This window comes from Ascidiella aspersa, chromosome 3 (assembly GCF_963924565.1).
Source record: "Ascidiella aspersa chromosome 3, kaAscAspe10.2, whole genome shotgun sequence".
Taxonomy (NCBI): Eukaryota; Metazoa; Chordata; class Ascidiacea; order Phlebobranchia; family Ascidiidae; genus Ascidiella; species Ascidiella aspersa.
Window position 1 is genome coordinate 32,811,479 of NC_139449.1, and position 27,603 is coordinate 32,839,081.

General features: G+C 37.3%; 1 protein-coding gene across 1 annotated transcript; it reads right to left on the reverse strand.

Annotated features, from left to right (window-relative positions):
- Positions 1–69: 69 nt before the first annotated feature.
- On the reverse strand, positions 70–27,381 carry LOC146162558 (regulatory-associated protein of mTOR-like). The gene is made up of 30 exons (XM_083385234.1): positions 27,186–27,381; positions 26,430–26,532; positions 25,555–25,637; positions 24,723–24,881; positions 24,275–24,448; positions 23,426–23,649; positions 22,700–22,800; positions 22,061–22,193; positions 21,477–21,570; positions 20,991–21,092; positions 19,501–19,695; positions 18,125–18,371; positions 17,390–17,487; positions 16,321–16,579; positions 15,415–15,534; positions 12,689–12,841; positions 12,101–12,225; positions 11,530–11,627; positions 10,712–10,820; positions 9,958–10,071; positions 9,429–9,525; positions 8,340–8,454; positions 7,381–7,505; positions 6,382–6,458; positions 5,870–6,007; positions 4,465–4,592; positions 3,824–3,907; positions 3,342–3,470; positions 1,219–1,348; positions 70–193 (listed from the first exon to the last, which is right to left on the reverse strand). Exons 1-30 carry the CDS (start codon positions 27,354–27,356, stop codon positions 122–124), a joined length of 3,957 nt encoding a protein of 1,318 aa, XP_083241360.1. The 5' UTR covers positions 27,357–27,381; the 3' UTR covers positions 70–121.
- Between the last annotated feature and the right edge of the window lie 222 nt (positions 27,382–27,603).

Consider the following 27,603-nt stretch of genomic DNA (forward strand, 5'->3'; position numbering starts at 1 on the left):
CAAACATTCAGTGGAACTTCGCATAGGCCTGTATTGCTCGCTCACCCCATTTCGCCGCGGCCAATCGCAGGCCGCCACGTCACACCGGGCGCCTCTATGACGTCACATTGGGCTGACATTATTACGTCGAGTTCTTGGCCTCGCCTGAGTAAACGGTGAGGATGGAGTCGGCGGTCCCGACCGCGAGTGTCGCCTGGAAAGTGAAGTGTTTGCTCAGAGGTTACTCGGGGTCAAGCGGTGCTCTGGGGTTACTTTGGGTTAGGTTTTCCGTAAAGATTACCAGAGGGTTAGAAAAATATCCAAGGCGACCGTCGGGGTTACAAAGTTATAAAATTTGTTTTTCACAAGTTTTTAATGACTGTATCCCCAGTCAATATAAGAACACTTTTATGTGGTCACACAAAATTAATAGAACACGTATTTATATGTCAAATAAGTAAAAATTGTATCTGAATTCTTGAACTAAGCAGGTTGTAAAAAAAACAACCATATACTTCTAAAATCTTACAGGGCATTTGAGAATTTCAAATGCTTCAAAAAGAAAAATGAGGCGTTTGTAAATGTCCAAAACTGCAAGACTGACCACTCGTGTTTCGAAAATTTTATTATCTTTTCAAGAGTAGTTATTTTAGTATCTCACTGGGATCCGAGTACATCCAAGACTAAACTGGTCAGATTAAATTTCAAACACACCAGGTTCGCATAGTTCAGACTTAGTCAAGTAGGCAATAACAAAAAATAAGTAAATACAATTATGACAAACTACAGTCAAATTCAGTATTGTAATAACTTAAGTCATTGGTGTGACTTTCGTCACTGTTTTCGAATGACTTGACTTGACTCATCTCTTGACCAAAATGACTTGACTTAAGTGGTTTTCATTAAAATTTATCTCAAGTTTTGCAGGTTAAACAACTTGCTGACTGTATAGTGCGTTTTTGTTATTTTTAGTTGAGTTATTGATTATCATCGGACGAGTTTGCTCATCCTAATAGTTTCACAGTTTACTTTTGTGTCGATGACATGACTTGAAATTGACTCGCTCTCATTGTGAGTTGCTAAGACAACTCTTAACTTGGGCAACCGATGACTCAGACTGGGACTTGACATAGTATTTTTGCAAAATACTTGGACTAAGGTCATTTTTAAAATGACTTGACTGGGACTTTTACAACACTGGTTAAGTGTATAGAGCAATGGCGTCATAATATCACTCACCAAGATAGGGTGGAATGCCATGCAAGTGATGTGACCGATCCTCTGGCCCAAGAATCCGTCGTAGTATTTTACAGAGCCAAGGTCCTCACCGTCCAAGCTGAGAAAGTTCACTGATTGGTCGGCAGAACCGCTGGGAAACAATGGGGCATTGTGATGCAATATTTTCATATTTTTTTAGTTCGTTAAAACGATATACTAGCATCTGGGGATGTCCGATAATATCGGATCGGGGCCGATACCCGATGCCAAGTTTTAGTATTGCTACTCATTCCCAGTGGTTTGTTAAGGTGTTTTGGGGGACCGAAACAAATTTCTCCAGCGGTTTTCCAAATTTTGGCTTGAAACTTTTTGGTATTTAAATGAAACACTTGCGGTCTCTTAAAACTGCTTAGCGGTCACCCAAACCAAACCTTAAAAAACGCTGCTCATTCCGATACTTGGGTGGTATCGGTGCCGACTCCATACACAAATTATAATAGGAATTTTAACCATGATTTGTGATTTAACGCAGACACATGTATTTTACCTTAAAAGGGTAAATTTATCAAAAGTTAGTCGGTTAACAACTGGAGTTATACAGCTGAACAGTTCTGTTAAGATTAACAGTGAGCTTGCTAAACCGCATGTTTATTTAAGTACTTTATGACCTATATAATTGTGTGATCAGTCTATGACTTGCGGTCAAAGGTCACTGAGCACATGGTGCCTTGACATTGTAGTTGTCCTTACTGCAATTGGTGTTACTACCTTGTCGCGGTAGGAGCTCATGTTGTTAGTTACTTGTAAGTGTTTGGCAATGATGTTTAACTTACTGATTCGGTTTCTGTTTTATTAACATTGTTTTGTATTGATTCATTCGAATAAGGAATCCACTTGTTTAGGCCTTTTCGTGTATTAATAAATTCCTGTACGTGTACACTGATAAAGACTTCAGTATCGGATCCACTAGTTTTCAGTTTAATTTTGTCTGTTTTACTAATTTGACCACAATGACGTCATTTAGTATCGCATCGGATCGCGATACTTTTTGTCAAAAATATCGGGTATCGGTATCGGAACAAAAGTATCGGACACCCACCGTAGTAAAATACAAAACAAGCGATTTATTGCAGGATTACGATATAATTTGGTTTATAGCCTTTTTTTGCCAATAGTTCTTGGCTGCTTATATAGCCATTACTGGTGTTCCTTTCTATATCATCGGCATATCGGTTTTTATCTAGTCATAACGTCATTTAGTATTATATCAGATTGGCAGTATAGTTTTATCCACAACAGGGTACATATTTAAAGTCAAGTATCGCACATTCCGAAACCCCTTACTTTTGTCACCCAGCTTCCACATAAAGGCGACCACATCTCGAACTTTTTAGTTTCATCTATTTTTTCGTTAGGACAAAAGTAATGACGTCATTTAGTATCGGATTCGATAGCAGTATACCTTTGTCTAAAATATAACCAATAATATCATATATCGTCCGATACTAGTTGGGAATATCTGATAATATGGGTTGCTATCGCTTTGATAAACGATACTGGTAATATCGGTTATCGTCTGACGTAAGTCGGTCAAACAAACGATAAAACGTTTGAAGTTTCGGTATCGTCCGATACTTTGTGTTGGTTTTGTTCTAATAACTGATTATTTGGTAGAACTGCGAACTGCTGAACTGCTGTACGACTAACATTATTAAATATATTAACCAAAAAACTAAAACAAAACGAAGCGAGATTTAAGAAATATGTACTCGAAGCACATGACTGCCACGCTACTGTTTGTTTATCTGGCGCTGGTCTAGAATCCTGCCACAACAAACAATATTTGGGTTAGGGTGCGGCTTATCGTTCAGGTGTTGGTGGGTCAAGTATTATTAAAAAAAAGAATACTTGACCCACCCTCACCCAGCCGCTAACTCGCACCCTAACCCAAATATTTTGCATTGATTTAATAATTGTTTGAATGCTCTGGTAGAATTTTAGACCAGCGCCGTTCATCTTATAAAATTATTGACTCGTGTTTTTAAAATTTTCTAAATATTTACTCCTTTTAATTTGAAGAAATAATTTACAATTTTATGAGCGAGAAAAAAAACATTTATGTCGAAACCGCCTCCCATACTCACCATGCCAAGATTGGAAGAGCAGGATGCACATCCACCAGCCTCACTCCTCCTGTCTTCTGGACTCGGATCGTCCTCAAGGATTCGTTGCTCATCTTCCGTACATCCCACAACTTGATGTCGCCCTGCTCGCTGGACAAAGAACAAACAGCGCGTTAGGTTTGGTAATAAGTTTGGTATTATAAACTATTTGCGTTCCATTAGAGTACAAGAAATCAAATTCTCATTGTGTATTTATTGTTCCAGTTTCGTTTATTGTGATATTACAGTCAATCACTTAACGAAATATTTTAGAAGGGGGTCGATATATATTTATTTTTTTGGGAGGTACCGTAACCAATACCGATACCCGACAACGATTTTTTTAATATGCCAAAATATGGTCCGAATTTCAATTAATTCAAAAAAAATTTGGACCCACTGTTTATAGTGAAACTTATATAAGGTTGTAACCTAATTGACCGTTTTCCCTACAAAATACAAACCTTGCTGTAAGCAGTAGATCATGTTGCAGGAATGTGGAGTTTATCACCCAGGTGTCGTGCGCTTGAATCATCTTCTGACGTTTGCTGTCGCAAGCAAATATTAAGTTAATTGAAATCAATGCATCCAACATAAGGCACAGAGTGTGTTCTTTTCATTGAGTGTGTTCTACCAGATCAGTGTTTCTTAACTTTTTTTTGCGGCGGCCCAAATAGTAAGCGTTAGGTCAGGGTGTCAGGGGAAACTTTGGCGAACCAATATGCTTCAATAAACATTTTGTGTGCGAGTAATACATACGATATTATAGCATATATATGAAAATTCAATAAACAACTTGTGATCAAATTCATATTACAGCGATCGGCTCTACCATTAAGTAGGTTGTAATACGGCTAATCTAGACGATTGTGTTCTATTGCAGATAATATATATATATATATATAATTATATATATTATATATATATTGCCCAGATTCATGTTCTACGGGCTATACTGTAAGTTATTTTTGGAGAAACGGCTAAAGTATTTAAACGCAATAACTTATCAGGGGCCTGGATCAAACCACGTTAGTAAAAAAGGTAATGCTTTTACAGCTATATTATGAGATAGACTAACATGCAAGTTGCTTCAAATCCAATTTACCTGTTAACATACGACTCCCTGGTGTCGAACAATCGCACAGTTCCGTCGCCACAACCCGCTGACAAAAGATGGTGGCCATCACTGTGCGACAAACTGGTGACACAACTCTCGGCTCCCGTCAGAATATCCTGGTAGAAGCACATAACAAAGATGATACGTTTGAACTCGGGTTCGTTACTGCATGTCTGTTTCGCGTATACTTATTCCAAGAGTTATTCCATGTATTCATAAATCTTAAAGACTGTACACTGAAAGCCATTGCAGATTCACCGAATCTGTCGATCTATGATGCAGGCAGGGCAGACTAGAAAAACAACTAGCCTGCAGTGAGGTTCGAACTCATGACCTCCGGTCAACCGTCGCTCTACCAACTGAGCTATGCTCAGAGAGGAGCGAGTCGAGAAACGGCTTTCAGTGTACTAATGATATTTAAGCCGTAATCGTTGGTCAAAGAGCACCTTCAGAAGGGCTAGATCTCAGTTGGCAACATTCCTATGTGTGTACATAGGCTTCATTGAATGAATCTTAAAGACTGTTTAGATCTAAGAAATGATTTTATGTTTTACCTGTTTTTATAAACAGTCTTAAAATTATCTGATACAAAAGCAAGAATGTTTCTTTTACATTTTATTGTCTGCGGGAGATTCCTTACTTCTAAAAGTGTTTCAGCTTATGTATTCATAAAAAGCGAATATACTTTTTAGAGTTTTTTGAGTTAGATGGTGTTGCGACTTTGCAAAATCAATTGTTAATTAACAAAATTATTCTCAGGTAGACTAGCGGTTCTCCACTGGTGGGCCATAGAAACATTTTCAGGTGTGCCACAAAGTAATTTAAAACACCTAGATTTATTGAATAATTTAGTTTGATTTGTATCGCTGTACTCAATTTACAGGAATAGTGACTTGGGGAGGAATTACAAAGGAATTTAAGTTTATTGTTCAGCCGCAAGTATTTCACTATTGTACGGTTGAATTAATAATCTGTTTTGAATATGTTCTGCTGTTTTTTTGTTTTTTTAACCTATTTTATAGTTTTATTTTCGTTCATAAAAACTTTTTGAGCCACAGAATTTCTGTGCAACGAAAATCGTCCACGAAAGAAAAAAGGTTAAGAACCACTGTGTTAGACGGAAGAAAATTGCCGCGACTGTAGCGCTTTTGGAGTAATTCCATTAAATTAGTAACTTTTTTATGGTTATCTTTATATTTGACACATTCATTTTGATTTTTTATGGCTTTTTAGCTATCATACTTATCCGGAGGTCGTGAGTTCGAACCTCACTGGAGGCTAGTTGTGTTTATAACCTGCCCTGCTTGCATCATTGGTCGACAGGCTCGGTGAGTTTGTGGTGGCTTCCGGTGTAGCTTTTATGGGTTTTAGCTTCTATACTTGTCCTCCTCACCTGTACTTTTCGTTCGTGCTTGACGTCCCACACTTGAACGTATCGGGAATCCCCCGCGGTGAAGAGCTGAAGTTGCTCCTGAATCCAGCTCATCACGATCCCGGATCCACGAGAGGAACGCACGTTGTCAGAGATCGCCTGGAGGAGCAGGGAGGTTAGTGATGGACATTTATGAGGATTCCGCATCAAAAAATAGTTATAGCGAATAATCAAAAGGGATTTGACAACAGAAAGTGTATTATAGAGTACTGTCTGTCACTAAGTTTCGTTTTGAAAATCAGTTTCGCTTTTTTTAAAAACAAGGCCGTTTTACAAAATAAATTTACAAACGTTTTACAAATAAACGAGCTCTAGTGGGTTTGTCCAAATTCCTTTTGGCGGCCTTTTGAACTAGAATTTCAATCTATTTCTTGACCATTTCACCAACCGCTTAAAAAATGTCTTTCTTCCCTTTTTATTAAAATATAGTGGTATTCTTTGTTGATACTGTAAAGCGAGTAGCCAATACTAACCTGCCAAGCCGTGACCAGTTCAGCTTTTTTCCCTTCCACTCCGCAACAATTCTTCCACACTCGAACACAACCGTCGTCTGCAATAAATTGAGGAGTTAATTAGAAGGCGAACGACTTACTGAAAGTTGCAATGCACAATGAAGTCGCATGAAGTCGCACCGTAAATTATTATTCTACACTACGGTACTCGTAAAACATTTTAAAATATGGCTTTACGGTTGTGAGTATGCGTCTAACCCACTAGTTTATAACTTTTTAATTGCAACCTAAAATGCAACAAATATTTTACTAACGCCTTAAATGCTTATCGTGACCATATTGTTGTTGTGAAAATACTATAAGTAGGGCCTGTCAACATACAATATATTTTGAATCGCACGTTGAAACAACCCTCGTCGTGAGCAAAGATGGTACACATAACATTCAATTTGCGTAAAATTGAAATTGTTTTCATGTCCTAGTAAGAATATCAAAGCCCATACAGAATAAGTATCATTTTAAACGTTTCGAATAACTCAATAAAGAGATTAAAAAAATGATACCTACTTCTGTATTGGATTTTATATTCTTATTACCTCTTACTAAAAATTCCAATCATTATGGTCAAAAGGTTTCATTCGCGCAATACTGAAAGTATCACACAGTTTTGCCAAAATACAAAATCATTTTCATTGTTTAATGGTGAAAATAACGGCCCAAATAGACATAAAAAGCGACATGCTTTATTATTCAAACGTTTCGGCAAATGCTCATGCCATCATCAGTGATATGAAGGCCACATCAGTTACACTCGTTTATATACACTTTAGTCGCACAAAGGAATTATAAAAAGGTGCGAAACAAGCGTCGCAAAAAACGATAGATAAAAAGGTGCGCAGAACGCTTTTTATGTCTATTTGGGCCGTTATTTTCACCATTAAACTACGAACAGATCCGTATATAATTTTCATTGTTTTATAGATATTTCATTAAGGTTAACATGGCGCCCAGCAGCCCCACCTGTACCGACGACCAGTAGCGGTTGAACGTGTTCGTTGATGAAGTGGAGGCAGCTTATGCCGCTCATCATCGGGTTGTTGTTCTTCATGTAGAAGCGGCGCTGACCCGCCTCCCATTCCCAGATGCTATTAAGAAATACTACCATTATAACACGGAAGTACAGTGGTGTGTTTAAAGTTCAAAAAAACTGCTATTTTTATTAAAAACTGCAAAATTATAGCTTTTGGCAGATTAGCAAACAGCAAACACAGTAGAGCATAATAAAGCTTTGCGAAGCTTCCCATTTCCAGATGCTATAAAGCAAAGCAACTGCGATCCACAGGAAAGCACAAGTGAGTGTAAGCTTAGTTTTTGACATACTGATAATTAGATTATCTTCGGGTGAATAAGAAAATGACAAACTCGGTAGATAACAAAACCACAATATTTGAGAATTTTATGAAAATGAAAAAAGATTACTTTGTAAAGCTTTAAACTACATTTTCAATCAAATTTTTTAAACTTTGGTTTCATTTAAAAAAAATGATGAGCTTTTAAATATTAATTCTACATCTGAGCCTGAGTATATATTCTCGACGGTCCCGGTATAACCGGTGGTCGTGAGTTCGAACCTCACTGCTAGCTAGTTGTTTTTCTAGCTTTCCTTAATTGCATCCTTGATCGACATTCGGGTAGTCTACGTCTCGATAGCTTTCGGTGTTTTACATCTAATTTAACATTTTTTTAATAAAAGAGTTAATAAAAGTTTAAAACCAGTTGCGGTCAAATAAACTTATTACTAATTGCCTTATTACAGAGGAAGTATGCTGCGTAATTTAGAACACTAGTACCCACTTCACGACTGGTAGAAACAACATTCAATGATAAAAACCAATTGCGGTTAACTAAACATGTGATTGTAATTTACTAATTACGAAGGAAGTTTGCTGGTTAATGTAATTTAGCACCCAGGTACCAACCTCACTCCGTATCTGTCCGCCACTAATAGGTTTCTGTTGTGAGGGTGAAACTTAAGTGCGATTGGTTGCTGAGGGTTCTTGTTGAAGAACTGCTGATCTCCCAGTCGCGTCATGTCTGAAATAAATTTACAGATTACAACACTTAAGTGCAGTGAAGTTTCGCCACGGAGTGTGGACAAGCAATTGTTGTACACATAATAGTTTTTTAAACTAATTGTCGAGTGACGAGTTTATAGGCCGCTAGTAGGGCTACATAATTTTTAAACAAAAGAGTATCGTTCTTACAATAACTACTTTGTCCAACGATATTTTTAGTCTCTCAGCTCCAACACAGAATTTCAAATAAATTTTATGGGCTGGAACGACTTGTATGCAATTTGTACAGTCTAAAAAGCATAAAAATTAGCACACACATATTTACCATTCACGTTCTTATAAAAATAAATAGCCATTGAACTAAATTGGTTGTAAAAATTTAAATGTGATTCTAGTTCAAATTTGATTTTTTAGGAATTCGGTAATTCTAATTCTACTCTAATTTGAGAAAGCTCAAAACGATCTAATTCTAATTCTAATCTAATTTGGAAAAAAACAAAATGCCCTAATTTTAATTGTAATCTAATTTTAAAAAGCTTAAATAAATCTAGTTGTCCAAGTCTGACTGGCCAGATACCTGTAAGAAATTAAGTTTGTGGGTCGGATATTATCCTTTATGTCAAACTTTATTGACCTAATAAGACTAAGGAAACCTAACAATTATTCAATAAAAAACATGGTGAGCAGTACAAAATTGTCGTTTCGATTACGATATAATCAAGATTTAGCCTTGATTTACATTCGACATCTGATCTGTGGCCCAGGATCCAAACAATTTGTACTTTCTTGTGATTTTGGTATGCAAGTCAAATTAATACGAAACAAAATAGAGAAAACTTTTATCACATTGAAACGTATAAAAGAATGATATTTTTCCTCGGTAGGCACTCCTGCAATAGAACGTTAACGAGGTATTTTTATCTTCAAATGATCCAGCGCCTTATTCCGTGCTCCGCGATTCCACACTTCCGCGTTTTACAACAAGCCACTCACCGACTTTATGGTTGACGTGGGTGGGGAATCCCCGCATCTTGTACAGGTTGTTCGATGGACCGTGACTGTTTTCCGAGTTCGAGTTTTCACGAAACGTCTGGGTAAGAAAAATTAGTAAGAAGGTAAGTAAAAATATTTGTAGCCCTAATATACTGGGAAACAGGATATAGTACATTAAGTAGTTAAAAAATGTATAGCCTCGGATTTGCGGGTAAATGACGACAATGACTTCAAATGGAAGGTGAAACTGATATAGGCGAAAATATATAGGTATATATAGGCGAAAATAATTTTTTTTGACTCTAATGTTAGGCCAGAACTGTCTGTAAATTATTTTGCCGGATATTTAGCTTATATCACTGAAAAAGAATGCTTAAGAAATATTTTTAATTTTGTATTTCTACTATTGGCATAAAATCGACTTAGAAAATGGGATGCTGTCTTTAAAAAACGGTAACAATACATAACCAACACACAATGGGAATTACCGCGGTCTATTATTGCTGAACAAAATGACCTTCAAACTTACTTTATTTGCAGGTTGTGCGAACTCGGATGCACTCCACTCACAAAAGGCGGTCGAAATCACTCGATCTTGGATGAGGCTTATCATGGTGGTCGGCACCTCCGTCGCTCGGAAGATCTGGTAAGTTAAGTGAAACGTAAAAACGTATAACGGTGATTTTACACAGAAAAACTATTTCTTCACACTACACGTTACTAATATAATCAATCAATAGACGTATATAGATTCAAATTGTATAAAAGGGCGTTATTCAGGACCGTTTGCAGCAGGTTTCTGCTTGTGGGTCGCTGACAACAAGTAAGTAAAATAGCATTTAGTTCCAACTTCCAATTACCAGCTAATATTGAGCTGTCACCAAAAAAAGCACACACCATTATTTTATAGCAAAAATTTAACAGGGGTTGCCAAACAGTTTTATAAAAAACGTTAAAGGCATTCAAAGACTTTTCAAAGCAAATTTATGTAACCTTCAAAGACGTAAAATAGGATTCCTTGACGTTTTTTGTAAAATAATTAAAAACAAGCCTTTTTGAAATGATACGTTTAGCATTTAAATAATACGTTCAACACATTACAAAATATTTAAAAAAATTCTTTTTCAAAAAGCATAACTTAAACTACAGATAAAATAAATATTGTTATACTTTTGGAAAAACGTAGCCTGTTTTTTCAAAGACTTACAAATCAAGTGCAAAGACATTTAAAGACTTTCTAAGATTCATAAAATTTGTGGTAAGCCTGTTTCAAAGTGCCTCACCCCGCCCGCCGGTTTCTCTGGTTCTTTTTCGAAAGCTTTCCTGATCATCGAGTAAGGTGTGAGTTGTATAGGGATGACTGAGTGGCCTTTCGCAGGCGAGTTAGCGTCGCTGGAAAGAAAAAGAAGAATTTTATACATTGAGAAATCACGTGGCACTGTTTAGTAGGAAATTCCTGCTTTGACCTGATGGAGAACGGCTGTGCGAAAGGTTCTCAACATTGTAACTTAATGGTTGGAGGTTGTAGTAAGACGTAGTAAAAATGTCAAAGCTACATAGTGACTATGTTGAAAATGAATAAAGAGGTATTCGAAAATTCAAAATGCTACCTGCTTCTGTATGGGCTTTCATATTCATTTCTTACTACTTCTCAACATTGGAATAGAATTAGTGGTTAAACAATGTCATCTGATTGCCAGATTTAAAACTCTATAAATACGGCTATCAACAAAGATTTTTAAATATAAAAGTCACTTTCGATAAGGCAGGTCATCAAAATTATTAAGGCAGGTCATCAAAATTATACATTGATATAATAAACGACCATAATATTGTGTTTACAAAACGTTTGCGATACACACGCTGAAAAAAGCATGTAATTGAGCGTTCCAAGTAGTTAAAGTGCGCTTACGAACATTGAATCAATGTAAGGCCATGCAAACCAAAAACGACGGCAACATGTTAACAACAAAAACACACAGCAACTTAACAATTACAAGTTGCAGAAATCAGTGGTAAAACATGCATTTAATGCAAAACTTTGAATCACTCCAGACTCCAGTCATCAGTTATATAAGTTATTAACTTCCAATCGTCTTACCCTTCGGTGAACGAAACTTTCCTTCTAGTCTTTGGGCTGGTTGAAGGCGAACTCTTGCCGTCTCCACAGTAACGAGTGTTCTGGTTCTTGGCCATTAACTAGAAAAAAGATTAGCGCTGAATGTAACAGAACTCTGCTGTAATCGAGTAGGTTTAGGTACGCCTATTTATAAGACCCGGCCTCGTAGCACTCGAATAGAGAAAATGACTCAACAAAGCGCATTTTGGATTAACTCTTAATAATCGATCCTTTTTGCGGGTTAGGTATTGAGAGAGGTACAAATGTAAGGCATAGTAGACTGACTAGACTACAGGGTTAGAAACGTTATAATTTGACGGCCTTTATAAAAAACTCAGCTTGCCTTGAAATGCTGTTTTATCAACAGGCGAATTTTCTAAAAAATAGAGAAGCTTGGCTTGGCAAAGTGGCTTTACAAAAAAGCTAAAACGCAGTCCAAGAAGTCAATAAGGGCTTACTGCGACTTTTTCCATGATGGAACCGACTACATTAAAATATTATATTTGTCGCAGAGACGATGTAAAGGTCCAAATGAACTACAACAAAGGCTTACCGCGACTCTTTCCATGATGGATCCGACGACCGATGAAGCGAGGTTAGCAACATCCGGATGCGGATCGGTTGCTAGGGAGAGGAGAACCTTCCAGATGTTGGCGTTCACTGAACTGTATGCAGAGTCTGTGGAAGAAAGGGGGTCTTAACATTAAGGTTGGAACGAATTACAAAAACGGTTATGGTCGAAGTTAACCAGGGAAAGATCCCGCTGTTCTATCATATGTGGGTTTAAACTATAAACCCAACACAGCAATGCCCATGTTACAATGAAAGCTTCCAAGATCCTTGTACCTCGCTCATTTAAATGCTGGCAATGTTTAGATTAGAATGGCAGAATATTTTTAAACCGTCGTGGGCTTACATCAACGATTTAAAGCCGTGTAAGCCCAATTTCAGTGTTGAAATTGAAATATAAAGAGCACTAAGAACGGAAAGGGCACAAATATTCTAATTTTTGCCATTTCTGGCACAAAGGCATTATTATCAAAAATTTTCTTTCGAAATGCTAAATATCGTTGTTTTGTCATACCACGGAAAATATGTCCTTGTTAAGCGGTATTACTTTATCAATCAAATTAGAACTCACTTGCGTTAAAGGACAGGTTTGAGAGCGAGATCTTGCGCAGCCTCTGGAGGCGCTCTGGGGTCAGGGGGTTTCCCGGGTCGCTGGCCGAGCTTGCGATTGAAACGTTGAGGTCTGAGATGGCGCCGGGAGAGAAGGAGAAAGTGTCACCCGCTCCTGTATGGAAGGACTTTTTGTTGGTCGCTTTACGTTCTTCCTTTGTTTTTTATTAGGTCATGTTTGGACGAAATGTTACGTCAAGTTTAAAAAACGGTGCGGCTCTTTGCGTGAGTAGTGCTGAGTAGGGTATGTACGATACTTGACTTTTATTCCGATACCGATACCCGATATTTTTGGACAAAAAGTATCGCTATCCGATACCAAATGACGTCATTATTAGACTTACACAAGCCAAATAGATAAAACTGATTTTTTACCCGATTATTCGCACAAAATTTGCTTTAGCGTTAAAAAGCTTAGTAACCTTTAGTTGTTAACCTACATTATTTGTGAACTTGCCTTTTTAAGAAGAAACCGCCGCGTTGGTTTGCAAATCAAGGCTGAACTTCCAATATTAATTAGTTTTCGGATGAGTACCGATACCACCCTATAGTATCGGATGAGTACCGATACCACCCTATAGTATCGGATGAGTACCGATACCACCCTATAGTATCGGATGAGTACCGATACCACCCTATAGTATCGGATGAGTACCGATACCACCCTATAGTATCGGATGAGTACCGATACCACCCTATAGTATCGGATGAGTACCGATACCACCCTATAGTATCGGATCAGCACCGATACCACCCTATAGTATCGGATGAGTACCGATACCACCCTATAGTATCGGATGAGTACCGATACCACCCTATAGTATCGGATGAGTACCGATACCACCCTATAGTATCGGATGAGTACCGATACCACCCTATAGTATCGGATGAGTACCGATACCACCCTATAGTATCGGATGAGTACCGATACCACCCTATAGTATCGGATGAGTACCGATACCACCCTATAGTATCGGATGAGTACCGATTCCACCCTATAGTATCGGATGAGTACCGATACCACCCTATAGTATCGGATGAGTACCGATACCACCCTATAGTATCGGATGAGTACCGATACCACCCTATAGTATCGGATGAGTACCGATACCACCCTATAGTATCGGATGAGTACCGATTCCACCCTATAGTATCGGATGAGTACCGATACCACCCTATAGTATCGGATGAGTACCGATACCACCCTATAGTATCGGATGAGTACCGATACCACCCTATAGTATCGGATGAGTACCGATTCCACCCTATAGTATCGGATGAGTACCGATTCCACCCTATAGTATCGGATGAGTACCGATACCACCCTATAGTATCGGATGAGTACCGATTCCACCCTATAGTATCGGATGAGTACCGATACCACCCTATAGTATCGGATGAGTACCGATACCACCCTATAGTATCGGATGAGTACCGATACCACCCTATAGTATCGGATGAGTACCGATACCACCCTATAGTATCGGATGAGTACCGATTCCACCCTATAGTATCGGATGAGTACCGATACCACCCTATAGTATCGGATGAGTACCGATTCCACCCTATAGTATCGGATGAGTACCGATACCACCCTATAGTATCGGATGAGTACCGATACCACCCTATAGTATCGGATGAGTACCGATACCACCCTATAGTATCGGATGAGTACCGATTCCACCCTATAGTATCGGATGAGTACCGATACCACCCTATAGTATCGGATGAGTACCGATTCCACCCTATAGTATCGGATGAGTACCGATAGTATCAATTAGCATTGGGTAACGGCGCCGGTCCAATTATTACGGACACCCCTAATTAGAACTCGCTTTAATCAAAATAAATCCACAAATAACAAAATAGTTAAAGATTATACATAATGTTTTTTTTGCTTTGTATGTGTATTCACAACGGAATCTGGCCCTCCAACAGAACACATAATGCCGACGATAAAAGTTCTAAAAATTATATATAAAAGCTTGAGAAGCGCACCGCTCCGAACAAAAATCAGTCAGCAAGGTGTAAAACTTTAATACAAATATGCATTTCGCCATATAAATAGCATCATCAGTTTGTCTTAATTCGAATGATCATTCGAATTAAGATGAAGTTTTAGACCTTGCTGACTGATTTTTGTTCGGAGCGGTGCGCTTCTTAAGCTTTTATAATGTTTTTTTTTGCGAATAATGACAGTGGCATTGACCAGGTACAAATATTCGCTCCTGTATATAAATAGTTTAGATTTGGACAACTAAAATCCGGTTTAGGCTACGTGTGTCTCGCGGTTTAGGCAGTTTAAAGCAAGGTTAATGTTGGTAAGGTTAAATGACACTACTGGTCAACTCCCACAGCGAATTTAAAGAAGCTCGACTGGCGAACGATGACAGCAGAAGGAAATATCAAACGGTTTAATTGTTATCCTTAGGGAGTTTAAGCGAGGCGCAATGTCACTATTGGATAGTTTACATAACCACCTTAATATAACACAAAAATCTGGCTTTTATGTTAGTCGCACTGGTGTTAAATAATCAATTTTGCTTATTTGACCATAGTACCAACTTTATTTGGCACGGGATCGGCTGTACTTTTGAACAAAACATTGTGTATCGTTATAGCAATAAAATATCAAGCATCGCACATACCTTCATATACCCAACATTGATAGGCCCACAACCGACTTACCTTGCTTGACCATGGCTGGGTAGTTTGCGGGAGGGTGAAGATAATCGAAGCTGCTACGCGAAGCACGTGACCCAGGGGTCAAAGTTGAAGAGGTCGAGGGGTTGCGAGCTTTCTTGGCTCCTGTTAAAAGCAAACGGGACAGTTGGATATATATCGTATTACCGGGAAATAGACAATTGATGTTTTGTAAGAGACAGAGTCCATCAATGACCGATGTTGTGCTTTAGGGTCGGGTGTACCATAGTCATGAGATTGTGTGACGATTTTTTTACAAACAAACCAGATATTAAATTTAACGCCATAAGTTTGCCTGACGATGAGTTAAACTGTTTCGACTGGTAAAACATATGTAGCATGTGTGGTTTTCAAGCACCATTCCCAACAAAATAAAAGGATTACTCGATGTACCCCTCATCCCCAAGTCAAGCCTTCACCCACATTGTAATAGCAACTTGTGGGTTTTTAGTTTTCGCTAATTCTACAAGGGTCGGATTATTGCTTCCCCCACTTTATCCCCCAAAGCACCCAACCTGGAGACACAGTTTTTAACGGCCTTTTCAATATATTTTTTTTTATGTGTTTAATCAAATTTTTAATTTTATTTTCCACTTACTATTGGGGGTTTATTACCCCCTCTAACCCCTAAAAAATCACCCACCTTGCTGCTGTTGCGCCAACTCCAAGTTCCTTTTTAAAAAACACAATATCAAGAACCCCTTTAATACTTTATGGACTTTTAGCCCATTTCTATAATACTTCATATCTAGTTTAAAAAAAAAACAGTCTTACACTCCAAAAAATCACCGAAATGCTGTTCAGCTCTATATCAGACATTATTTGTTCTCGTTCAGAAGTCTACGCTCATTTCTAGATTATTTGACATCTAGTTTAGTTTAAAAAAAACACCTTGTTGTTGTGCCAGCTCCAAATTCCTCTCTTCCTCGACAAAGCGAAACGCGATGGCTGCGAAGCTGCTGTCATAGCAGGACACCAAGCGTTGTAGAGCGCAAGTAAGTTCGCATCTCACCAGCACACTGGCCTCGCGACGCAGTAGAGGGGTAAGAGTGGCACCCACTGCTTGGTTCACGTGAGCCGCGTGGTCGCTTCCCGAGTCTGGCTGGTTGTCCACGAAGGTTCCTAGCGCGAAGACGGCGGCCGTGCGTACCTGAAAGCAGTGTTGTAAACCATTGTTGTAAACAAGTCATTTTGAAATAACTTCAGTCCCAGTCAAGTCATTCGTAAAATAACTTAAGTCCACGTCAATTCTTTTCGAATAAATAACAAGTCAAGTCCCAGTCATCGGTTTTTGAAGGGAAGTCCCAGTCAATTCATAATTAGAGCAAGTCAACTATAAGTCAAGTGCTTGTTGTAAAAATAAAACTTTTAACTTATAAAACTGGCAACTTCTTCCGATTATGAGCAATAACTCAAGTAAAAAAATAACATAAGCTGTGGTTGTCCACAAAGGTTGCTAGCGCGAAGACTGTAGGCAGTGTTGTCAACAAGTCGTTTTGAAATGATATAAGTCCCAGTCAAGGCATTTTTAAACTAAACCTTTCATATCAAGTAATTTTTGAAAAAATAGCAAGTCAAGCGCCCAGTTCAAGTCATTGCCATAGCAAGTTAAATCCTTATGATATTGGCTTAAAACATAAAAACTGTAAATTTGGTAAGTAAATAAATTTCATTCCATTTTTACTTTATAATTGACGTAAACAAATCACTTTTACTAAATATTTATTAAAAGTAATTAAACGAAAGTCAAACTTTATTTGTGTAAATGACTTAAGTCTAAGTCAAGCCACATTGCCCGAAAGATATAAAGTCAACTCAAATCGCTTGAAAACAGTTACGTAAGCCATAACAATATTGCCTGTAAGGTAAGTTTGAGATGTTGGCTAATTTTGAGAAGTTGCGAGTGCTTCCTCGAAAGTGCACTAATGTGCAAACGCCACCAGCAAACTTATGTAGTTACCTCAGGTATTGGATCATTGAGCAGTTCGTAGAGTCTCTCGTGAGCTTGATCCCTCACACCTCGCCACCGAGCTTCGTCGTAGTTCGTCCACACACGACCTGTCAAATAAAAAAATAACACCTTAACAGCAGAACAGTATAGACTTTCTTGTCTCAGTCAAAATCAGTCACTATAGGTAAACAGCAGTCCGACGATCTACAGAAATTTCCGGTTTTGCAAATTTGGTCAGAAAATGTTTGGGAAACACGGAGTCGTTTGTAATATTATAAAAGTCGTTTTTAGGGTCTTTATAGAAAACTTCGGCCGTGGTAATAATAACTGAAAATGTCGTTAAAAGATTAATCGTGTGGATTGCCCTTTTAAGTCTTATTGTATATCTTTGCACAACTTGAAAACAAATGAATCGCTTTTACTGGATTCTTCATTTCTCATTTAAAAAAAAATACTTTTAGCCTAAAATAAACAACTCGCTTTACAAAGACACATTCGCTGAGTTCCTCAACCAAACAAATTCCCCAAAATGCAAAAATGTTCCAAACGAAACTGCAGTTTTACTGGTCATTAATAACGAAACACATCAAAACAAATTATCACCGAGGCATATGGCAACCCGCTGCTTCAGCTTCAAGTTGGTTAAAATAAATAACTCGCTTTTACACAGACATTGTCGTTAAGTTTCCGACAAAAATAAACCTTAAACTGCAAAAAATGCGAAATACATCAAAATAATCTCACCGAGACAGATGGCAACCCACTGCTTCAGTTTCGGGTTGGTTGTAATGGTTTCGTCGTCCAGCTGACCGAGGCAAATACTGACAACGTTACGTTGAAGGCAAGCCTCCTGGCCCGGCTGGTTGCCGTTCACTATCTCGGCGAGCACAAACGCGGCCATTGTACGACGAGAGGCCGACATCTGTGGGTCCTGGAGCGCACGCAGGAAGTACTGGTGACCGCCGTCCTTTACCAAGTCGCCTTGGCAAGTCTGCAAGGATGGAGGTCGTTATATAGAGGCACCCGATCGAATCGGTTCGGACCAAGGTCAGTACAGCAGTTTAAGAGGGTCCACAGTAAGAATTAGTCTTCGAGTTTTTCAACATTAGGCTTTAGCGAATGGTTTTAAACATCAGTAAATGTTTACAAAATTACCTGTCATCATTATTGTCTTTAGTTATGCTTTATTATTCGATCGATGTCTCTTGTGACATCTTAAAACATCTATTATGCTGTACTTCCTGCTATCAGCGAATCGTTCGCATTAGTTAGAAAGTTGTTACATACAGTAGAAAGAATCGTGACTGCACTAGTGTACCACATGAAAAATAGGTCAACTGACCCTTGAATTTTTATAGGCCGCGAAATGTCAACATAATTGCAACGGGTGAACCAGGAAAATGTTTTTAGAAAAGTTTTGGAACCGCTGGTCTAAGGCAATTTGGGGTGGGCCATTATTTTTTGACAAGCGGTCGCATGAGAAACAAACATGTGTTAGAGCTACAAGTTCCTGGTAAAAAAGATCAAAAATAGGCATATTATTAAGTGTTATTGTTTTTAAAACAAGGCTTTTATTAGCATTGTTTTGATAAATGGTTATAGTAGGGAAAGTGATGTTGCCTTACAAGTATCATTTAAATTTTAATCAATAAAATATTTAAATAAAAAAAAAGCAAAGATGCCTGTTTTGTTTTCTTTTTTAACATGTTTTATTTAAAATGAGTCGCGAAAAATTAAAATTGCTCGGTGGGCCGCAGTTCATCCAGGTCTGCAATGAAGTTTCAACGTGTCCGGGTAACATCTTTCAAATTCATTGACTGAAAAGTTTTTTACCCGGCGCATTTTTCTCATTTTTCTGAGTTTTAATGAAAAATATTAATTGACAGCTCGATATATAAGTTTTTTCTTGGTTTAAAAAATGATGTGGCTATCGCAAATTGTTAACTGTTAAGGTAAAAATCATTGCTAAGTAAATGGCGTTTGAGTGTAAATAGAACCTACTCTACTCACGGATAAGACGCTTTGCCCTAAATATAAAATAAATTAAAAAAATTTATTATTATAGTACAAAATTAAAACTTTTTAAACTCTCGACAAAGAACAGTGTGATTTAAACTCACGCTGTCCACTGCTAGTATCTTGGCCCATATAAAGACTAGAAGCGGTCGCAGTTCTTTTGCCAGACTTTGGAGCAACTTGAGAACGTACGGGAATATGCCCACCGACAGCGCTAGAGAGACAGCCCACGGACCAAGGTCAAGAAATCGGCCCAGAAGGTCAAGGGCGCGGAGTCGATGGACTTGACTGAGGAGAACCTAAAGTAAGTTAAAATTTCGTGTAAATTTATTGGTACATGTAAATCAAGGTTGGTTATGACGAATTTTCGTATTTATGGCTTTATTTCAGTGTTTCTTAACGTTTTTCTCTTAACGTAAGTAAAACAGCGAAGCTTTGGCGAGCCATCTCTCTTCACTTAACTTTTCGTAAGTTTAAATAGAACAGATTACCTTAAACAAAAGCATTGAGAAATTCAGATTTAATTAGCATGAGCCATGTTTTAGTATTGCTCCCACCATTTTCTCAATTTTTTGAAATTTTTTTTAAGAACTACTCACAGCGAAATAGGCTTATTGGGTTAACGGCATTTAACTACGGGGGTACATCAGCGCAAAGGCCGTCGAAATGAACAGCAGGTATTGATAACTATAGGTTCTGTGAAATTTTTTAAGAATCTAATCATATGAACTACTACAGCTGGCGACTTGACCAAATCAAACGGCGGCCTAATTTTGGGTCGCGACCCATAGGTTGAGAAACACTGCTTTAAATGCTTATTTGTCGGTTGCTGCTGTGTGATAGCTACTGGAAGATACAAGTTTAAAAAATATGATGTGTACTGGAAAATTAAGCTTAAAATAATAGTTTCTGGGTGTTTTTAAAAAGTTAGTCTTGGCTGTTAGCCGTATTTGTCTTATTTAAAACTTGAAATTAATTATCCTCTTCGACCCGATGAAGCACGTTTGTATACAAAAGCCTATCGAAATTTGAAAAACAATTTGTCAACAGTGCCACTTGTGGTAATTTTTTTAATATATTTTAGGGCGACCTAATTGCAGCTCAGCGAAAGCGAACCAAATCGTTTCCTCCGCGTATATTCTAGTGCTTTATGTATATTTGTGTGGCAACGGTACCGAGGTAAAAGCAAGGCGATGACGTAATGGCAAGCAATCAAAAGGAATCTAGAGAAATTCGACCAAGTTAACTACTGTAGTTGGCAAGCGAGTTTGAAAACAAACAGATAACAGTAAATTTGCTCAAAATATTTTTCAACAAAAACAAACTTTGGATATACTGTAGCTGCCAGGCAATTATCAATGCCCTGATAAAGATTTCCTGTATAGGTTATCGAAACGGCAGTACATTAAATAAAAAATATTGCCGGAGGAACACTTTTACACTTGATACAATGCAGGGAAGCAGCAGTATATTTAAATCTATCTTCGCAGAAAACTTTCTAGAGCACCGAAATCACGCAAATCGCTTCCTTGTGCGTATAAGAGATTTGCTTGGGAAAAACCCTGACGTTTGAATGACGTGGTGAGTGTCATACCTGTAAGACAATGGGCAATTGTTCCGGAGGCTCCCTCCCCACAACGCCGAGCGACAACCAAACTTGGAATGCAGTGAGGTGCTGGGCGAAGAACGGACTGCTCTAAAATGCATAAGAAAAACAGAATAAGCTTTGGCTATGCTAACAATGGTGAGACATACGTGCGGTGGCACAGTCTGACGAGAAACTGAGATTTTTGTTTGGGGGCATGGAATGGAAAACATTTTAGAGATGACGTCACAAGTTACGTCACGAAGTTACGTTTAAACGCGGCGTCATTAGATTAACCCAAGGAATGTCACAAGTTCGTTCATTTTGTTAAAGCTGTAATCGAACTGAAGAAATACTTTATTCAAATCCAAAAAACTAATGGGATTTTATTTTATTTTGATAGACTTTCTTTTAAGTTTAGCCTGAAGGTTGTGAGGTATCAAACCACCCTTTCATATTTTAGCTCACAGTATTAAACTTAAACTTGCGATCTACCTTGAACACGTAGTTTGATTCCTCGACGAGCAATAAGGGAAGTTGCGAGAGGCAGACTTCGACCGCGTGGTCCCATGCAATCCACATCGGGTGCCTGTATTGTACATGCGTAAGGTCGTTAATTATTCAGGGGCGGGTTAAGTGACAGGCGGAAGGATAAGGTCGAACAGTTTCGGCTGCAATAGTTCGATATTTGAAATGGGGCTGAAAGAGAAATGAGAAAATGACGCGTTTAAACAAACTTGAGCTCCTTTGAGGGGTGGTGGACTCTACAAGCAACTTAATATTTTGCCATCGTAAAAGTTTTTGTTATTAACACAAGATTGAAACATGAGAATTTGTTTGTTACCGTTAGGCATTGTTAAACAGTACGAAAAATTGGAGTTAACCATACACAATTACTTTATCCTTTAAAAATGATTTGTTGGTAAATAAACTAAATATATTGAATAAATGTTCGTAAAAAAGTGATCGTTGGTAAAAAAACAAAACAACAACAAACGGCCCAGAATATAGTGGCTTTCTGTTACAGACCGCATTAATACTGAACAAAACGAAAGTTAACTGTTGATTTTAGATTTCACCTGAAAGTGGGGGGTAAAGCAGGTTGGGACACGGGGGTGCATTTGTACGATCGCATGATCCTCTCGGCAAGAAGGAAGTTTCGAAACAAACTCGCCACAAGGAGATCTTGACGGAACAATTTCTGGAACAACTCTGTGAAATAACAGTAAAAATTATCGCCACCGCATAATTAAGGTCACAAAAAAATTGTTCTAATTTAAGAGTCAGCAAACTTTTTTCATGAAGGGTTGGGTAGCTGTAAGATCTGACCATCGCGGGCCGGATAAAAAAATTGTCGCACTTTATTAACTTAATTATTGTTTTTTCCCATGCAATATAAATAACTATGCAATAACAGCTGTAGTGGGCTTATATAAATTGTAGTGCGGTTTATTATTTCATCAAAATTTAGTTTAGAATTGCATTGAACAACATTTCAACTGCACTTTATCTTCATTTTAGAAATATGCCGTGGGCTACATTAATTGACCCGGGGCCGACCTGGTCTGCTGGCCATAGTTTGGTGACCCCTGTTCTATATGACAAACCGATATTGTTTAAATTACAGACCGATAATGCTAAACCAGGATAAACCTTATAGATCTAAAACAATGCAGCAATAACACTTCGCAAATAAACAAAGTGGGTTTATTCATTACCTCTCGGCAAAATATTCCAAGCAATTGTGTCGGTTATAGCTGTGAAAATCCAATTCAGTTCTCCAAGGGGTGTTCTTCTGTCATTTAGTCGCCCAGGAATTCTTAGAAGCATATAAAATATGTTAAGATAAATGGAATTTTCACGCACTGTACAAGGTTGAGCTTAGTCTATCCTCAAGGACAATTATTCATCCAAGTGTAGACAATTGCATTAAATTAAATAGACGCATACCACTTGTAGTGTATGTTGTTACTGCTGAACCAATTAGCAAAACAATATTCAACTATTAAAAACTTAAAACAAAATTTAAAAAGACAACTTAAAATATTATACAAACTGACTGAGTAAAAAATAATGTTTTGTTAATTCAAATTATGTTTTTACATTCAGCTATATCAGGTTCACCACATGCTTTCATAAGAGCTTGCTGAAATCAGTCAGCCTGGGCAGGATTCTAGTGCAAGCAAGACAAGGCTAGAAAACAATTAGCATGCGATGAGGTTCGAACTCACAATCTAAGGCCATACCAGGACCATACCCCAAACTGAACTACAAAGACTCAGAGATGAGCACATCAAGAGATAGTTTTGGCCTGACCTTGCACTATAATCCTAATCAGGCTGACTGATTTGTTAAGCCTTTCCAAAGGCATTTGGTACTTTTTACTTACTTTTTACTTATATCAGGTTCATTTAACTCCAATCATTCAACAAAAATCCACTTACTTTTCTATGAGGTCAAGGGTCACCCCGGGGGCCAATGAGTCCTGTCGCTGCAAGCAGAACCACATGAGGGCGACCTTTATAGGGGTCGTTAGGCAAGCTGTAAAGAGGTCAGCCGGCAGTTCGGGGTTCATCGGAAGCAGCTGATTGGTGGAGCAGGCGGCCAATTGGATGCAGTTTCGGACGTCACAGGCGCTAGGAGATGGTGGCGACATTATTCCACCGACCTGAGGATGAATTATTAAATTATTTAAGATTTTTAAATAGTTAGGATTTGGAGGGATGGTTTCTGAACAGACCTTGGTAAAAACTTACATTTATCTGGGAAAAAATATAAATTAGGTCTACATTTGCAAAAATAGTATAAATAAAAGCAAAAACAAAATTCCAATGCAATATGAAGAAAACAAAATAAATTATTTTGTAAGTTGGGCTACAGAGGGATTCCTTTTATATAACATTTGTATTTTTTTAAGAAACCAGTTTTTTAAAGGTGGCATTTTGGGTTTTGCAAATGTTTATCATTTACGGAACCACTAGAATTGTGTGTAATTGACAACATTTAATAACCTTGTTGAACACTAACTTAAACAAATTATATTCCATTATTAAAATCATATATAAAACAGGATCAAATAGATTTTCTATACAGTATGGTAACATTGGGTTAAAAAACCAACAAGCAAACAGCTGTGTAGGTAATTGTAGGAAAAACAATCCTAGCTAATTTACATTTACTATGGTTCGTTTATCAGGATAGCAACGCTGCAAACAGCAAAGTAAATACAATAAAAGTTACAATGCTTTACAACGCTTCCAAAACAGCACAAACATTGTAGCAAATTATCTGACTGGACTGCTGGATTTTAAAAGAGATACCTGTACGTCTTGCTGTCGCTGATCGGCAAATGATTTAAATGAGCTAACGATAAGTCCAGCACACGAACAGTCGTATACAAATATAGAGGGGCTGCCCATCCATGATTGAAGGTCGAAAATTGAGAGCGGTATGTACTGTGTGTATGTCTGGAGATTAAAAAAATCAGAATAAAGGCTTTTGACAACAAAATAGTCTTACCAAAAGTACATTTATTGACAAAATGTGCACAAAAATAGGTTCTACATTTCATGATGGCTGTATAACATATTAAAAGTGTTAAATAAAAAACATTTTACAAAAATTTAAAAGCAGTATATTCAAATAAATATTAAAATAAAAATAATAATAATACAGACAATTTAATTTCATAGGGTTTTACAAATGGCAGATATGTCTTTAAAGGTTTACTGAAATAACTACCTTATTAAAAACCCATATTTCTCCATTGGCAGTTGGTCTGGGCACACCATGACCGTTGTAATGAAAAAGCACCCTCTCTTCTTTTGCATTTCTTCTCAGTGAGGTGCAGAGTCGTTTTACTTCTTCCACAGTGGGATCCAGACTCTGTTTGTAGCGTGCCTGCAGTTAAAAATAATAATGATAAGAGCTAGTCTTTGATAACGGCATGAATTATTTCAGTGAATTTGTAACGTAAAATAGGTCCATTCTGAATGTTCTAGTTTGATATTTTTTTCAAATTGCTACAAATACCTGTGTAATTATAATCTAAAGCAGGGATGTCCAACCTGCGGCCCGCGGGCCACATTGCGGCCCGCCTGAAATTTTTGTGCGGCCCGCTAGTCATTTTTACTCCCAAGTAGTAATTTAAACGTTCAATATTAGCCTAATTAAAATGTACCAGTCAGCTTTTACTAATAGTATAGTATGGGTAAAAAAATATACATATACCTCTAAAGGCCCGTTATAACTTTAAAGGCCAATACTTAATCTTGAAACTTAATAGGTTCTGCAGCCCATTAAATTATTTCAAGTGTCAATGCGGCCCACTATAATAAAATGTTGGACATCCCTGATCTAAAGGCTAGTAGTGCTGTGACTATGACCAAAATAAAAAAAACAACATATATATATATTTAACATGGCAAATGGAAGTCAAACATGTTATATTATTTGGAACCTGACAATCTAATAATCTTGGTTGACACTACTTGAAAATTCCTTATTAAATCTTAATTGTTTGGTAACTTGCAGGAAACAAATTTGTTAAACATTACTAGAACAGCAAGCTTACCCTTGGTTGCCATCGCTCGTATTGTTTTTGTAAGTTGCCACCGATCAGATCCAAAGCTTTTTGTGGACTGTGGCTCAGAGGATCTGCAATGAGTCATATCAAAAAATCAATATCGTTTAGTGCACTTTAGATACATATACAGTATACACCATTTACAACAATGTATAGCTGTAACTATTTTATGACTTTGAAACATTGATTGATTTTTTACAGCTCATAAATAACCTAAAATATTCCAAAGACAGTGTTTTTGCCAATGTTTAATGAACCGTCAAGTATCAAGCGAAGGACTCCTGAACAATTTATATGTTAAAACAACAACTATAGAAATGGCATGGATTGCCAAACAAAGCAATGCTACAGTGAAGTTTTGTATGTAAAAAATATAAAGAAATAAACATTAAGGTGAAAAAATAATTACACATAAAATTACATGGCATTTTTTTTTAATTTAAAGAAAGTTTGGCATTAGGAGTTGTACAGAAGACAATTCTACGTTTTTAAAATAGAATGAATGTTAAAAGGTTGAACAGTATTTTTGTTGGGCTTTAAACCTTCGATACCAAAGAACAGGTCTGCTCAACTAGTACACATACCAAAGTGTGCAGTTATTGCCACAATGTAAAATCTAAATAGAAATGTAATACTAACAAAAAGAGTAGTTTAACAACTGGAGTCAACTTCTTGACGCTAAAGAAAATTTTTGCCTTATAACTTGGAAAAAATTGCAGCTTAACATTTCAATTTTATCTATTTTGCTTGTTGATCATAGTAATGATGCCATAGCATCAGATTGTGGTACTTTTTGCCTAAAATATTGGATATTAGTATCAGAATAAAATGACCAGAATTGGACATCCCTAATTTCTGCATACCAATCCAACACTCTTTTCTTGCACATGGAGTAGTTTTCACAACATCAGGTGGATCAACACCAACATTAAGACACAGAACAAGGGCAACACTCACAGTCTTCATCTAAGCAAATAAATATAAATACTATAATAAGGATGTTTAATATTTTAAATGTGTTTTTAATTTTTTATTTTTTAAATGTTTGATTAACAAAAAAAAAAAAAAAAAAAAAAATCGTGAAAATATTCAAAAGTTTTAAATGCACAAAAAAAAAAAAGATCTTAAGACTGTTGCAACTTAAGATCTTTGGATAGGAAGACAAGAATCTTTCTTTTACATTTTATTGTCGGCGGGAGATCCTTACTTTCTAAAGTGTTTCAGCTCAAAAAAAAAACAATTTACAAAAACAATTCTGGATGAACTGAGGCGCTGGTCTAAAATCCTATCACAACAAACATAATTTGGGTTGTTGTGCTGGTTAGCGTTTAGGTTGGGGTAGGCTGAGCAATATTATCAAAAATAATACTTGACCCCCCCTTACCCAAACACTAACCGACACCCTAAACGTAATATTGTGTATTGCTTTAATAAAGGTTTCAATGTTGTAGGATTCTAGACTAGCGCCAGAACTCACAATTCTCAGGTTTGGTATTATTATTTTATTTATTTTTTCCTTGAAATTTTAATTGTGACATCTCGTTTTGGTACTGTTAAAGTCGTAGGATTTTAGAGCGGTTTCAAATTTGGATATTCAATATGTATCTTTAGTTTTCTACCCTTTCTTTCATCCTCCATGTCTGTGTCATCTCAGTTTTTCCAATTATATTTTCGAGGTGGTGTTTTTCCTGGAATGCAGATGGTGGTGCATAATCAGCAACAGTGCTGACACTTTCATCATCATTCGATGGGTCATCGGCCAAATTTTCAAACGAACTCTCCATGGGCATGGCAGTTGCAGGTTAAAAATCTTGTTGACAAATATAACTGTTGAGGGAAAACAATTGTGAAGAGAGTGCTACACTATTACAATATTAATACCCTTCAAATGCATTTTCTAGCATTGCACATGGGCGCCAAACTGTTTTACATATTCAGCAGACACTTTAACTGTGATTGAGTTAAGCAAATGGGCTGCAGAATATACGTACAAAAGGATGTACAATATTTCGACTTCAGAAGAACAAAAATGGCATA